Below are 16665 nucleotides of genomic sequence, written 5' to 3' on the forward strand. Positions count from 1 at the left end.
AGATAATAGGGAAATCGATGTACCTTGGGATCGAAGTTGACAGCAAGGAGGCCATTGGATATCCGTTTTAATAGAGGTTGGTCCAGATTGAATTTACAAGTTTCATCAACACCGGATATCCATTGTTCGTAGGCCAAATCCTCATGCTGGTCCAGGAGCGTCATCATCTCCATGTATTTCTGATAGATGGATGAAGCCTCTGGACTCTCCATGCTTCTGTAAAGTGATCAAGCAAACAAGGTTCAGATTCTTCCTACAGCTCTGGTGGGAATAGTTTTTGCAAAGTTTAAAGAAAACCAAATCAGCATATTAGATTGGCCACAAAAGGGTAGAAAACACTCAAACTTTTTTCAAGGTGAAAAGCCAACATTCACACACACATACTGCATATACACTCACCTAAAGGATTATTAGGAACACCATACCAATATGGTGTTTGACCCCCCTTTCACCTTCAGAACTGCCTTAATTCTACGTGGCATTGATTCAACAAGGTGCTGAAAGCATTCTTTAAAAAATGTTGGCCCATATTGATAGCATCTTGCAGTTCATGGAGATTTGTGGGATGCACATCCAGGGCACGAAGCTCCCGTTACATCACATCCCAAAGATGCTCTATTGGGTTGAGATCTGGTGACTGTGGGGGCCATTTTAGTTCAGTGAACTCTTAAGAAACCAATTTGAAATGATTCGAGCTGTGTGACATGGCGCATTATCCTTCTGGAAGTAGCCATCAGAGGATGGGTACATGGTGGTCATGAAGGGACGGACATGGTCAGAAACAATGCTCAGGTAGCCCGTGGCATTTACGGTAAACGATGCTTAATTGGCACTAAGGGACCTAAAGTGTGCCAAGAAAACATCCCCTGCCATGTGATTGGTTGATTAGATAACGGCATTAATGAAAAATTTAACAGGTGTTCCTAAAAATCCTTTAGGTGAGTGTATGGATGTTTCACTAAAGAAGAATAAACAAAGTACCTAAAGAGCCTTCTAGATACCCGAAGGACTTTGCATGTATGAACCCAAACAGCAGTCACCTTATAAATTTATTTGAAAGTGTCAGTGCATAGGGATGATCAATGAGATGCAAATATTTAAAAGTTCATACAGAATTATGTACATTATTCATTTCAATACATTTTTATTAAGTAATTTTGCAGATACAACAAAAACAGTGTGTCAATTCTTTTCAAGTATATAGAAAAAGGCACAAGATTGCGGGTACAGAATTGGTCACAGCTTATGATATTAAACAATATGTCACTCCCAAAGAAGCAACAGTTTTATAATACCAAACTGACAAGTAGGGTAAAATCGAGCCAGACTTTCAAAAAGTGCCCTTTTACATAAAGGGCAATAGTCAGAATTATGAACATTTTTATGCAAATATATGGAGCTTGAAAATGGATCAATCAATTTAAACCTGAGTGGGACTTGATTGGTCTGTTTTTAAGCTGCATATATTTGCATAACAATTTACATAAATCTGCATGAAGTTGGAAATATTTGCATTTTATTGATCATCCCTATCAGTGTAGTGCTCTCATTTAACTCTGGCAGACAAGAAGAGCTTTATAGGATTTTTTTGATTTCTGACTTCAATAAAGTTTGGATAGTTTACATAATTTTGTAGTAGCAGATCTAATATATAGAAAAAAGGATATGTACTTCTTTGAAAGTTCCATTATTATTTATTTTTTTAGTAACTTGTTGACATAATTTGGGGATGTAGGGCTTCCTCGACTACTGCATTTTCTATCTATATACTCCAAATTACACCATGAAGTTTTAAATCAGGATGATACCATTTATTACACCATGCAACCCACAATGTATGTATTAACAGAAAAAGAAACATTCTGAAATAACCTTACCTGAAACCTACAAATTAATATGATGAGTAGTCCTAAAGATACATATATATTAACTTTTAACCCAAGTTTTATCCAAGTAGATATTTTCAAATGTTATAACATACTTTTAAGGCTCCTACCAATCAAGAATATATTCAAAAATGAGTTTGATATTACTTACTATTTAGTAGTTTATCAATTGCTATTACAAATTATAATTTTTTAGGTAAGATATAGAGGCATGGAGAAAACTCCTGAGAAAAGTTAATAGGACATGGATTAAGGTCTACTGCCTCTGCAAAAGCCATCCTTGACCACAACCTTTCCACCTCCCAAGTTTCCTTATAAAGGACCATTTAAAGCGGAATATAACCCTGCATTTCAACTTTGCTCTAAAACATTATTTAACCACTTAAGGACCAGGGTAGTTTCTTCTGATCGGTGCTGCGTGGACTCTCCAGCCCGCAGCACCGATCAGGAAATAGCCAGAGCGATCAGACTTCCCCCCCTTTTTTCCCCACTAGGGGGATGTCCTGCTGGGGGGTCTGATCGCCGCCGGCTACCCGCACTTTCCGGGGGGGGCTCTTCAAAGCCCCCCTCCGGAGCGCTTTCCGCCCTCCCCGGCTTTCCCTCCCTCTCCCTTACCCTGTGAGTGGCGCAGGACGGAGTTCCGTCCTGCGCCTGATTGGATAGGCTTCTGCCTATCAGATGCCGGCGATCCCCGGCCAATCAGAGGCCGGGGATCGCCGATCTACGTCACGGCGCTGCTGCGCAGCAGCGCCGTGTGATGTAAACAGCGGGGATTTCTTCCCCGGATGTTTACATTATGCGTGCGAGCCGCGATCGGCGGCTGGCACACTGTTCACAGAGACAGTCTCCGTGAACTGGCATGGAAAGGCCGCTCGATCGAGCAGCCGTTTCCATGCTATACCACTAACGACCCGCCGACGCCTATCGGCGTTAGGCGGTCGTTAAGTGCATATTATATGCAAAAAGCATTTTTTTTTACTAGACCAGCATTGGAAGGGTTAAACACAGAGGTTTTAAGTTCCGTGGAGAGATATGCAGACGTTCAGATAGTTACATGTATATATTTAGAAATGTTACACACTCTCTGGCTGTCCTCCAACTCCTTCTCAGTGAGAGAGATGAGTCACATTCAACACTTAGATACATTTATGTAAACAAAATGTATCTCTCTCAAGTTCGGATGCGTCTGCAGAAATCTCCAGGAACTTTAAAGCCCTGTGTAACCCTTCCAATGCTGGTCTAGTAAAAAAAAAATGCTGGTTGCATATAATATACTGTAAATAATGTTTTAGAGCAAAGTTGAAATGCAGGGTTATATTCCGCTTTAAGGTAAAATCCAAGTATTTTTAATGACCCACTGCATGACTACATAAAACGATTTCTCACCGCTAATCTCAATGGGAGCAGGGAGTTAATCTCTATCAGTAGTGAGAAGAGGGGAGGGATAGGGAGGCAGGTGAAAATGTCAGTTATCACATTGGCATTCACGCTGAACTGCTAGTGTCCGCTCCCAGATTATTTCTGATAACTGCTCTGTTTACTTCCTATGGGTGAGGAGGGGATAGACGGAGCAGTTTGGATGAAACATAGACTGCTATTCTATGGGGCAGGGATTGTTACATGGTCCCTTGAGCGGCATAGCACTGCCGACGCTGTACAGATGTGTCATAAGCCTCTTGGCTATCAACATGCCCGTTACTATGCAGGTGGGGGGCGGAGGGAGAACAAGCAACAGAAAAATGTGATCGTGTAGTGCTTGGGCGTCAGGATGCTGGATCTTTAGTAGACCTTGTATGGCCGCTATGCACATGCTGATCTGACGCCCATGGCGATCTTTATCGTCAGCATGTATACAAAGCTTTATCTCCATACATGTACAAGCAGCAGGTCTCAGGTATATTTGACATTTACTTCTACTTAAATAGTATCATATATTAAAAGACAACTGTAGTGAGAGGGATATGGAGGCTGCCATATTGATTTCCTTTAAAGCAATACCAGTTGCTTAGCTATCCTGCTGATCCTCTACCTCTAATACATTTAGCCATAGACCCTGAACAAGCATATGCAGAGGTTTCTGACATTATTGTTACCTCTGACAAGATTAGCTGCATGCTTGTTTCTGGTGCGATTCCGACACTACTGAAGCCAAATAGACCAGCAGGGCTGCCAAACAACTGGTATAGTTCAAAAGGAAATAAATATGGCAGCCTCAATAGTCTTCTGACTTCAGTTATCCTTTAAAGGACAACTGCAGAGAGAAGACTACAGAGGCTGCCATATTTATTTCCTGACAACAGAACAGTTGTTTGGCAGCCCTGCTGGTATATTTGGCTGCAGTATTTTCCGAATCACACCAGAAACAAGCACACAATATTTTCAGATCTGGCAATAATGTCAGAAACATGCTTGTTCAGGGTCTAAAAGTATTAGAGGCAGAGGATCAGCAGGACTGCCAGGTAACTGGTATTGCTTAAAAGGAAATAAATATGGTTGCCTACTTATCCCTCTCACTGCAGTTGTCCTTTAACTCCGTGTTCCCCAACCCTGTCCTCAGGGCCCACCAACAGTGCATGTTTTGTGGAAATCCACAGAAGTAGACACTAATTACCTCACCTGTGATTGTGTGTGGTTTTCTACAAAACATGTACTGTTGGTGGGCCTTAAAGCTGATCTGAGATGAAAAACTAACTATAACAAGTACCGTATTTTTCGGACTATAAGACGCACTTTTTCTCCCCCAAAAGTGGGGAGAAAAAGTCCCTGTGTCTTATAGTCCAAATGCAGGGAATCCCAGACTTAAAATCACTGACAAACAGCTGACCCGCCGCATGTCGGGATTCCCTGCACTCCTGTGGTCTTGGATCCTCCTCGATGTCACCCTCAATGTTTGCCAGCATGTCCTTTGTGTCTCTTTGCCCCTCACTGCACCATCGTCATATAATTAGCGGCAGAAGCCGCTCGTATCAAACAGCAGACCCATTGTATACATATTCAGTCCGCCTGTTTGCCCCTCGCTGCGCTGTGTTATGTAAATCAGCGGCAGAAGCCGCTCGTATTAAAGGGCAGACTGTCCCCTGTATACATATTCAGTACACCTGTTTGCCCCTCGCTGCGCTATATGTAATGTAAATCAGCGGCAGCGCTAGTATCACTCACCGGACATAGCGTGCCTGCGGCGAAAAGGGACCCCTCTCTCGCTCACTCCTTCCCCCAAGTGCCGGTACTTCATAGTCGCGTCATTACACACGTGGTCACGTGCGTCATTACACACGTGGTCACGTGTGTAATGACGCGACTATTAAGTACCGGCACTTGGGAGAAGGAGTGAGCGAGAGAGGAGTCCCTGTTCGCCGCAGGCACGCTACGTCCGGTGAGTGATACTAGCGGCTTCTGCCGCTGATTTACATTACACATAGCGCAGCGAGGGGCAAACGGGTGTACTGATTATGTATACAATGGGGACAGTCTGCTGTTTGATACGAGCGGCTTCTGCCACTAAGTACAGGACAATGGCGCAGCGAGGGGCAAACAGGCAGACAATATATGTATACAATGGGGACAGTCTGCTGTTTAATACGATCGGCTTCTGCAGCTGATTTACATGACAATGGCACAGCGAGGGGCAAACAGGCGGACACAATAAAATGTATACACTGGGGCCAATCTGCAGTTTAATACTTGGGACAGCATGAGGATACTGGGGAGAGGAGGCATAAACTGGGGGCAGCATGAGGACAATGAGGAACAAAAGGAGGTCACTGGGGGGCAGAAGGAGGAAACTAGGGGGCAGCATGAGGACACTGGAGTAACATGAGGAGGACACTGGGGGACAGGAGGAGGACATTGGGGCCCAGAGGACACACAAGGATGACAGGACACAAGGATGACAGGAACAGGACAGTAATTGGAAGAACATCTACAAGATGCTGCTGGACCATGGACGTACCAGGTTTAGTATATATATATTTTTTCCTGGTTTTTACCCTCTAATCCTAGGTGCGTTTTATAGTCCGGAGCGTCTTATAGCCCGAAAAATACGGTAACTTGTCTATATATCTCATCTGAAGTTTAGAGAGTTTACACAGCAAACCTAGCTGCAAACAGCTTCAATAGAATATGATTATTTGGTCCTGTGATACAATTACAGCAGCCATGTTGTTTGTAAACATTACACAGAGGCAGGCTTATCTGCATCTTGAGCAAAAAAAAACCTAATCCCCCCTCCTCCTCCCCTCTGCCTCTGAAATCTCTGGCTAGTAATACCTCCCCTCCTCCTGCCCAGACTGAGTTCCCATGAGCCCTTGCTACTGTCTGAAAGTGCCTTGGCTCTCTGAAAACCTGTGGGGGTGGCTGTTTTAGTTTATAGGGAATTAGAGTATTAAAACAAAAAAGGATTTGGCTTGAGGAATGCCCTATAAACAATAGGAAAGGAACCCAATTATGCAATGTGTAAAAGTTCATCTCGGATCCACTTTAAGGATAGGGTTGGGGAGCTCTGCTTTAACTTACTACCACTGTATCTGGATTATGTATTCTAGAAAATAACTGGTTTAAGGATAAAACAGGCGGTTCCATGTCTGCTGATATAAGAGGCCTACATGGACTTTTTTAAAGTGAACACAATGCATTTGCCATGTGCATGGGGTAGCAGAGTACATAATAAAACTATTTTGAAAACTGTCCAAACACTTAAAAAGCAACATATTTTGACATAGCTTTACACTTACTCATGCTGGATAAATCGGAAATTTGCCCACATCGTCTGTATTCTGTCCTTGAGCTCTTTTGTCCATTTCAATGTTCCAGAAATGGCTGGCAGGTTTTTGTGCACAACACACGTTTCCATCTACACAACAGGACATTAAACAGGTTTATAGGTCATGAGCTACTATAAGTTATTGTTTCTTCAGAATGGTTGCCATTATGCAAAGTACCTGTTTTATGTGCTCATCATATAATATTTTGCACTTGTCAAGCTCCTCGCTGTACAGCTGCAGAAGTGTAAAATAGTTGGCGCCAAAGAGATCCAGAATGACCCGTCTATCCAGAAAATAGCCCGAGATGGTCAACAGCTGCAAGGAGAGCAAGACATAACACTTCAAAATATTCTAAAACAGTTCATCAGAATCAGAATCATTTTTAATTTTGGCCAAATAAGTTTGCAGCTACAAGGAATTTGACTTGGCAGTTGCTTAACTGATACAGACAATATTATGCAAAAACAATCAGCATAGATAATTACAGAGCAAGGAGAGTATGAATTAAAATAGTTGAAAATTAGGATGAAGCATTCTTTTTCCAGATTCAGTTCTGTGCAATAATGTTTTCAAGTCCCAGCAGTTTTAGAATTTGCATAGTTTTGGAATAGGTAGGTTTACCGCCTGAGAGAGGAAGCGGTTCTTTTGCCTGGAAGTGTTTGTTGCAACTGACCGGGATCGCACACTAAAATGCAAAAGTTGGAAGATGAAGTGGGCAAGGTGAGAGTGGCCAAAGACAATCTTGGTCGCTCTCTTTTTGCACCTGCTAGTTTAGAGGTAGACTGCAGACACATATTATTTCAGCTGATCGGATGAAGTGCTGCAGTCTCACTTTCTCCCGTACAGAGCATGAACAAGACAGTTACTGATGTGACAGTGGATTTAATCATTGCAGTAAAAAAAAAATGCAATTTTATTAATTATGTTATTTTTACTACAGTTCCTCTTTAACCATTTAAGCCACCTCGACGTGATTGTCGTATCCAGGCAGCTGCTGCTGTGCATACCATAGTTCCCATTCATTGATCTAAGTCCCCGGTAGAAAAACTTTCTGACAAAAAATAAATAAATAAATACTTTCCTGTCCTCCATATGCTTCCTGGAAGCGAGCGCTTCGCTTCCAGGGCTAAAAAAAAATGTACAGTGGCCATCTTGTGGCCAAAAAGTAAAACTAAATCTACATACATTTTTAATAAAATAAACACACATTATTACATTTAAAATTAACTGTTTACCTTCCACACCAAAAATTACCCAAATAAAAATTTTAATGAAAAAAAAAATTGCAATTAAAAAACATAAATAGTTACCTAAGGCCCGGTTCACATTAACGTTCGCTGTCCGGATTCGCCTGATCGGATCCGGACCGTATACTGTAGAAACGGAACGTACGTTCTAAATAGCAATGTAAAGTCTATGCGGACGTTCACACGCGTCCGTTCCTTACAGAACTGAGCCGGATCGGATCCGAACTCCGGACACTTTTCCAACATGCTCTATTTTTTGGGTCCGGATCATCTGGCCCACGCACCCGGACCGGAGCCTGACTGCACCATCCAGAAATAGAAACCAATGGGGAACGGAAAGCACAGAACACACTGGCTATCAAAACCGGACGTTCTACCCCACTTCCTATGCGTGTTCTAGCGGCCATTTTGGATGGGGACACATGGGCCCAGTATTTCTGGAGTGGAGCAGCAGTGACTTTAGTGCTGGAGCAGTTGGCAGTATGTCGGACGTGGAAGTGAGGCCCTAAACAGCGGAGGACCTGATTGTACAGGTGCATCTTCTGCTGACCACCCACATCACAACAATTTTAATAGTTTATTTATCCATTTTACCAAACGGATCCGGATGGCAGCCGTATTCATGCCTGATGCAAACGGACCGGATCCGGTCTGTTTGCATCCCAGAACGCAAGTGTGAACGGGGCCTAAGAGTCTGAACTTTTTTTAATATGCATGTGAATATTAAAATTTTTAAATCATAAGGAAATACAAATAGAGACAGACCGCTCTACCTCTGATACCTTTATGCAAGGTGCTGGATGCCAGACAGCAGGACAGGAACACAGTGAAGATGAAATCCACACACTCGCTGGTACACTCCAAGGGTTTTTATTTAAATCCAACTTGCAAATACAGAAATTTGGCTGACATGTTTCGGATAAGATCCTTACTCATAGCCTAAAGACACTGACATCTTGGTGGAACATATATACTGTCAAGACCGCCCATAAGGGCGTATATTCCTCCACCCATGGGAGGAAAGCCCTGACTTAAATTTAAAGGCACAGATCAGGGTCTGAAAAGATATGTCCACCATAACACTATATATAAAATGACAAAAATTACAGAAATACAATAGCAAGGTCAAAAGGTACGAAATTACAAAAATAGAAAAACAGTAAAACGATATCAGTATATAAAATTAATATCCCACCTGGCATTTAAGCCATTGGGTTCCCTAGTACCCATCTGTAAGATCCAAAAAGCTTCTCTTATTCATAGTTTTTTGTATGCATCTCCTCGTCTGAAAGAAACAGTAACCCTCTCAATCCCTTGGAAAGTGAAACCCCTCAAATTACCCTCATGTTTCTCCCTGTAGTGTCTCGCCACATTGCTAATATTATCCGTTTTCCACGAGGCCCCATTAAAATGTTCAGAGATCCTTTGTCTTAAACAACGTGTAGTGCAGCCAACATATTGTAGGCTGCAAATTGTACATGTGACCACATAAACAACGGATTTCGTGTTACAATTGATAAATTGGCGTAAAGGAAAATTTCTCTGGTTAGCAATGGATGAGACAGTACGTGAAGAGTGATGGTAAGTACAATAATTACAGGAAGAGAAACCACACCTGTACGATCCGGTAGTGGACAACCAAGTATGTCGCGCCGGAACAGCAGAGGACTGAAAAAGGCTGGGAGAGAGGGTGGATCCCAGGGATGGGGCCTTTTTGTAGGCAAACCTACAGCCTGGTTGGAGTACTTGTTGTAGCTTATCATCCGCATATAGCACAGGGATATATTTCTTGATAACCTCCACAACCTTGTCATACTGTTGACTATATGTAGTTATGAAGTTGATAGAGCTATCATTAGATTTCTGGGCCCGTGTACTATCGGATTTGTCCCTCAAAAGTATTTCTCTATCTCTGGTCACATGTACAATTTGCAGCCTACAGTGGGCTCTATTCATAAAACCTTACCGCAAGTTTTCCGCTCAAAACAGCGGATTTTCCCGTCCATTTAGCAAAGTGGGCATTCATAAAAGCTGTTCCCGCATGAAAATCTACAATCCCCCAGCAGAGCGAGAAATTTCCGCCTTCTCCAGTGTTTTTCTAGATTTATCTAAAAAAAAGTAACAAAATGGCCATTCATAAAGTTTAGAGGAAGCGGTATGTGGACGGGAAATACCGCTTCCTCTGATTTTGCGGATTACATGCAAGTGAATGGGACAGACCTCCCAGAGAGAGCAGTGCACGGAGGGACTCTGCCGGCTGAAGTGTTTCCGCATGCCTTCCGACAGCTTACCGCCAGCCTGCAGCGGGAGATCTCCGCTCTTGCATCGCAGCTTTCAAGATTTTTTTGAATGACCACCCAGAAGTGTAAAATACCGCTGCGGTATTTTACCTCTACGAGTATTTACGCCACAAGTTTTTCATGAATAGAGCCCAATATGTTGGCTGCACTACACGTTGTTTAAGACAAAGGATCTCTGAACATTTTAATGGGGCCTCGTGGAAAACGGATAATATTAGCAATGTGGCGAGACACTACAGGGAGAAACATGAGGGTAATATGAGGGGTTTCACTTTCCAAGGGATTGAGAGGGTTACTGTTTCTTTCAGACGAGGAGATGCATACAAAAAACTACGAATAAGAGAAGCTTTTTGGATCTTACAGATGGGTACTAGGGAACCCAATGGCTTAAATGCCAGGTGGGATATTAATTTTATATACTGATATCGTTTTACTGTTTTTCTATTTTTGTAATTTCGTACCTTTTTACCTTGCTATTGTATTTCTGTAATTTTTGTCATTTTATATATAGTGTTATGGTGGACATATCTTTTCAGACCCTGATCTGTGCCTTTAAATTTAAGTCAGGGCTTTCCTCCCATGGGTGAAGGAATATACGCCCTTATGGGCGGTCTTGACAGTATATATGTTCCACCAAGATGTCAGTGTCTTTAGGCTATGAGTAAGGATCTTATCCGAAACATGTCAGCCAAATTTCTGTATTTGCAAGTTGGATTTAAATAAAAACCCTTGGAGTGTACCAGCGAGTGTGCGGATTTCATCTTCACTGTGTTTTAAATCATAAGCTTGTAAATGGTGATGGTTGCAAAACTGAAAAAAATGCACCTTTATTTCCAAATAAAATATTGGCGCCGTACATTGTGATAGGGACATCATTTAAATGGTGTAATAACCGGGACAAATGGGCAAATAAAATACATAGGTTTTAATTATGGTAGCATGTATTATTTTAAAGCTATAATGGCCAAAAACTGAGAAATACGGTTTTTTTTGTCCATTTTTTTCTTAATATTCCCGTGAAAATGCATTTAGAAAAAAATAATTCTTATCAAAATGTACCACCCAAAGAAAGCCTAATTGGTGGCAAAAAAACAAGATATAGATCAATTCATTGTGATAATTAGTGATAACGTTATTAGTGAATGAATGGAAATTGCTCTGATGCATAAGGTGAAAACTACCCGCGGGCTGAAATGGTTAAACCTCCTCCAACGTGCAGACCTAACCATCGGGGATCGTTCGTGGTTTTTTTTTTAATGTTGGCAATCGAGCAGGTGTACAGAGCATAAAACATGCCGCACTTATAGTGAAAGATTAGAGTTAGGAGGAAGTGAGAGGACAGGTGTGTGGGTGCCTCAGGCTACAGAGACTGAACAGTGAGAGTAGAGTCACAGCTCTGTATTGTGCATGAGCCTGCTCACAGGCATTGTTTACCACAGGTACTGAATATCTGATTACAGCCGCCTGAGGAGGTCAAACATCTACTGTATTCACAAAACTATGAATAGAAAATATTTTTTTTTCTTTCCTTGCACAGGCTACTTGGTATTCCCAGACTACATGGCATTATTGTGCTACGCATCTACAATGGATGGCCAACTATCCAGGTCTTGCAAATTCCACGATCATTCAACCACTTAAATGTCTGTATAGTCTAGTGACAGCACACGAGTGGCTCTACTAAATTATTGGCCATTTACATTTGACAGACATTTGTTAAAGCATTAGTGTAGTATGTCACCACTGTTTAATCTTCATCCATATGTTCAGTCAACGACGTCTGGCAAAACATCCTCAGCAAACGCGTAGGGTTACTCATACCTCCAGATGTGTCACTCCATGTGTATTGTTAGGCAATAGAGATGGCCCGAACCTCCGATTTTCAGTTCACGAACCGGGTTCGCGAGCTTCCGCAAAAGTTCGGTCCGCGCGGACTTTCGCGAACCGCAGTAGACTTCAATGGGGATGCGAACTTTGAAAACTAGAAACACTTATGCTGGCCTGAAAAGTGATGGAAAAGATGTTTCAAGGGGTCTAACACCTGGAGGGGGGCATGGCGGAGTGGGATAGACGCCAAAAGTCTGGGGGGAAAAATCTGGATTTGACGCAAAGCAGCATTTTAAGGGCAGAAATCACATTGAATGCTAAATTGCAGGCCTAAAGTGCTTTAAAACATCTTGCATGTGTATACAATCAATCAGGGAGTGTAATTACAGTACTGATTCACACTGACACACCAAACTCACTGTGTAACGCACCGCAAACAGCTGCTTGTGTAGTGCCTGCCGTGCTGGACTGGTGCGCACCATGGCCAGAGTGCAGGCAATGGTGGTTTTCAAGCCCAGTGCTTTAAAACATCTTGCATGTGTATACATCAATCAGGGAGTGTAATTAGAGTACTGCTTCACACTGACACACCAAACTCACTGTGTAATGCACTGCAAACAGCTGTTTGTGTAGTGTCTGCCGTGCTGGACTGGTGCGCACCATGGCCAGAGTGCAGGCCGTGACGGTTTTCAAGCTCGTATGGTCGCCGGGCTGTGGTAGCTCAATCACAACAGTGACTGTCAAGTAGGTATATGCAGTGATGGGTATTACAATGTGCACCTGTCACACACAGACAGGTACCGGACAGGCACAGTGACACTGCGTGCACTCACGTAGGTGGATGGGTGCACAGTGAACAACAGGTAAGTATATGCAGTGGGTATTACAATGTGCATCTGTCACACACACAGGTAGTAGTCACTGTCTGAATGTGCTGGGCCTGGCAGTGGCACACACAGTAGGAATTACCAAGGCTCTCTATGCAACACAAGTGTCAGTGGGTCACACACAAAAAAATAGATCACAAGAACAAGGTTAGCTCTCAAAAGAGCTGTTGTGGGATGCTTTTTTAGCAATAAGAATCAGCAAGGAGCAAGCTAAGAAGCCTACAAGAGCCTAACTAAGCTTTCCCTATGAGAGTCTGCAGCAGCTTTCCCTTCTCTAATTAATGCAGGCACAGGAATGAGTCCTATGCCTGACGCTGCCTGCCTTGTATAAGGGGGGTGGGGCTTCAGGAGGGAGTGTAGCCTAATTGGCTACAACGTGCCTGCTGACTGTGATGTAGAGGGTCAAAGTTGACCCTCATGATGCACTATGGGGGCGAACCGAACTTCTGGAAAAGTTCGCGTTTGCAGGCGAACGCGAACCACCGCAGGTTCGCTGGGAACCGCTCGCCGGCAAACCATTCGGGCCATCTCTTTAGGCAACAGACAACTGATTTTTGTATGTAATTTGCATAAAGCCTGAGAAACTTTCAGCAAACCACGTTATGATGCAACAGGTTTGGAAGTTAAAATAATCAGGGGCGGAGCAAGCGCACTGACAGATTGATGGCCTTTAGCTTTGGACTGCATTGAACATCACAACTCTGCAATTCAATTGATTAGTAAAAACCTATAAAAAGTATTTTTCGTTCATTAAAAGCATCTGGAAATGTTTGGAAATTATTCATATGCAAGGTATTTTCAAAACTGACCATGAACATAAATGAACCGATATTTTCCTCTGCCTGCTTGAGTAATACCAGAATAGGGAAAGTAGGACAAAGGACTATGTGACGTAGTTAACTTCCGCAGTATTGCTTTTTATTTTAACTGGATATAAGCAGACTACCCTTTTGTTTACACAAGCTTTTGTCACAAGAGGGGAATATGTGGTGTTCATACATCTGACCTGTTGATGTCACTATTCTGTTGTGTACTGCACAAGATTATCTGTACTGTTGTAGAACGTTGGTTCCTGTCCTACCCTGGCTAGTAATATGGAGAGTGTCGAGGATGGTACCCAGGTAAAGTACAGGTAAAATTGCCATGCGCACTCCATCTTTACCCTCCTTTGCTGAATATGCCCCATTCACTCTAACAAAAATAATTACAAAGTAAGGCCCTCTTATTCAACCATCAGTAATTTAATTGACTGAATATCTATCAGCAGAAGCTGTTACTTTTTAATTTGCCTGTGGTTGGGTGGGGGGTGGAAGGTGTAGGTGGATGCAAAGGGTGATGAAGGGTTGCTTTCTTTGTAATGCATATAGCAGTACCAAGCAAGCAACAGCCGTATTTGAATGTGTGCCGGTATCTGGCCGGAACATCAAGTGATACAGAGCAGTATTCAGGTGAATGAATTATGTCAGTGGCATTGCAAGGGCTTGTTGGTAATCTAATTGGAGCCGCGCTCCTCTTCAAGCATAAGCGAATAGGGCCACATCTGAGCAGTAAGCTGGAGTTGCTCATGTACGAGCAGCTCTGTGCTATTGCACAGGCGTGGCTGTGCTCATGTGGGTGCAGCCAGGGTGCACTCGTGCCAGAAGAGGACAGCAGCTCGGGGTTGAGGAGGGTCCTGGGCAGCGGCAGAAGATCGGAGGACAGCATGGGAGGATCCAGAGGCTTCCCTCTCCTTAGGTAAGTATTTGCTTTGTGAATTTTATGTGAATTTTATTTGGCATCAGGTTTATTTGGCAAAGAGTACCTAAACCACAAAGTACATTTTCCAACAAAACACCTCTCCAAGCAGCCTACCTTCCGTTATGGCTAGTGGCATGACAGAGTGAGAATCTCCTGCTTCGCGCTCATGCACTGTTCCACTTCAATTCACGAGCTAAGCATCTTCATGTCGGGTGCGCGGCTTTGTCGGGAACTTAGGGCATAGTGCACACGTTACAGGTAACGTGCATGCACGTAAACAACAGGACATAGCGATCGGCGGTAAGACCCAGGAAGGTCTTGTGGAAAGGCAGTGACTCTCACTCATTGACTGGTCAGTCGATTGGGATACAGATGGGGAACCAAGGACGCATTTTCAGAGGATGGGGGGCAACAACAAAAGTGCAGACACTGCGGTACGTGCCTGCTTAACTTTAGAATGGCATACATTTGTAAAGGATTGCGGAGATGCCGCCGCGCGGTCTGGCGGCGGGGCGGCTGTCTCCGCGTTCAGACCGGCGGTTTCCACACAGCAGCATGCGTCTGGTTTGCCTGAGCCTTCTAGTGCACACAGATGGAGAGCTGCGCGCGCGGGGAGGCAGGACCTTTATGCCACAACACCCTGGAACTGGTCTAAAGTATCAGAAAAGTATCAGGTGGTCCACGCTCATTGTTATCGGTGTCTCCCGCCCCACGGGAGACAGCCTACTGTTGCACCAAAACACTTACACTTTATCAGGTGTCCAGAGGTTAGTCATACTTGTATTATTGGTGATTCTGCAGATCACCAATAATCGGGTATATATCTGTATTGTTGGTGATACTGCAGATCACCAATAATCAGATTCTCTCTGTGTGCTGACACCAATCGTTACAGAACGGCAGACCTGAAAAACAAAATGGACGCACTCCACAGCCGTCTTGATGCACTCACCACCTCGGTGGAGAATTTCATCAGAGTGCTGGACGGTCATCAGACCCAGATCACTGCCTTGTCTGGGTCCATACAGGTCCTTCAGTCGGCTGTGAATTCAGTGTAATCTCCTCCAGTTACAGACTTACGTATGTCTGTACCCGAAAGGTTTTCTGGTCATAGATCTGACTTTCAGAATTTAAAAAATCGAGTAATGTCGTATTTTGAGTTGAGACCCAACTTGTCAGGAACTAAGGCACAGATAATTACATTTATTAAGACCCTACTGTCAGGGGATTCTCAAACATGGGCATATAGCCTTTAGGCAGGGCATGAGGCTTTGACGTCAGTCGAGGAATTTTTTAAGGCCATGGCCACAATTTATGATGATCCGGACATTGCCTCCACTGCGGAGCGGAAGCTCAAAACTTTGCGTCAAGGCAAGGATCCGGTAGAAGTCTATGCAGCTGAGTTCAGGAAGTGGTCTGTGTCAGCTAGAAGGGGGACAAATGCATTGTTAGACTGCTTTTTATCAGGGTTGTCAGACGCAGTCTCAGATTTGATGTTGAGACACCCTGAACCTATGTCTATCGATGAGGCAATCGCCTTAGCAGTATGGGTTGATCGGCGTTTACGCTATCAGAAACAGACCCGGGGTAAGAACACTGTGAGATATGTCTCCTATGCCTCTCCTCCACCCGTGTCACCTCCGCCAGAGCCAATACAAATTGGGCAGTCAAAATTGACACGGGTGGAAAAGAATCGCAGGAGAACAGAACAGCTCTGTTTATACTGTGCAGAGGAGGGTCATAAGGTGCAGAATTGTCCCAAGAAGTCGGGAAACGCTGCCGCCTAGGTGTAGTCAGAGGTAATACCCTAGGCGCGCAGTCTTTACCTCTAAACGATAATCGCTTGCTCCTTCCCTGTTCTGTCACATGGGAAGGTCAGACTGTTTCCACTGAAGCTTTCTTAGACTCTGGCTCAGCAGCCAACTTTATGGATTACGAGTTTGCAAAAAAGTTGGGGATTCCCATACTTCCATTGGACCAGCAGGTTTTGGTCACTGCAGTAGATGACTCTCCTCTGCAAA

At 43.6% G+C, this 16665-nt stretch overlaps 1 protein-coding gene across 1 annotated transcript in view; it reads right to left on the reverse strand.

The window, feature by feature from the left end:
- DNAH11 (dynein axonemal heavy chain 11) overlaps positions 1-16665 on the reverse strand; it is a 383233-nt gene that overhangs the window by 280268 nt on the left and 86300 nt on the right. The window contains exons 11-13 of the mRNA XM_068235964.1: positions 6824-6961; positions 6617-6735; positions 24-216 (exon numbers count right to left, since the gene is read on the reverse strand). Coding sequence (XP_068092065.1) covers positions 24-216; positions 6617-6735; positions 6824-6961 — 450 coding nt within the window. The remainder of the gene's footprint in view (positions 1-23; positions 217-6616; positions 6736-6823; positions 6962-16665) is intronic.

Source organism: Hyperolius riggenbachi, chromosome 5 (assembly GCF_040937935.1).
Source record: "Hyperolius riggenbachi isolate aHypRig1 chromosome 5, aHypRig1.pri, whole genome shotgun sequence".
Taxonomy (NCBI): domain Eukaryota; kingdom Metazoa; phylum Chordata; class Amphibia; order Anura; family Hyperoliidae; genus Hyperolius; species Hyperolius riggenbachi.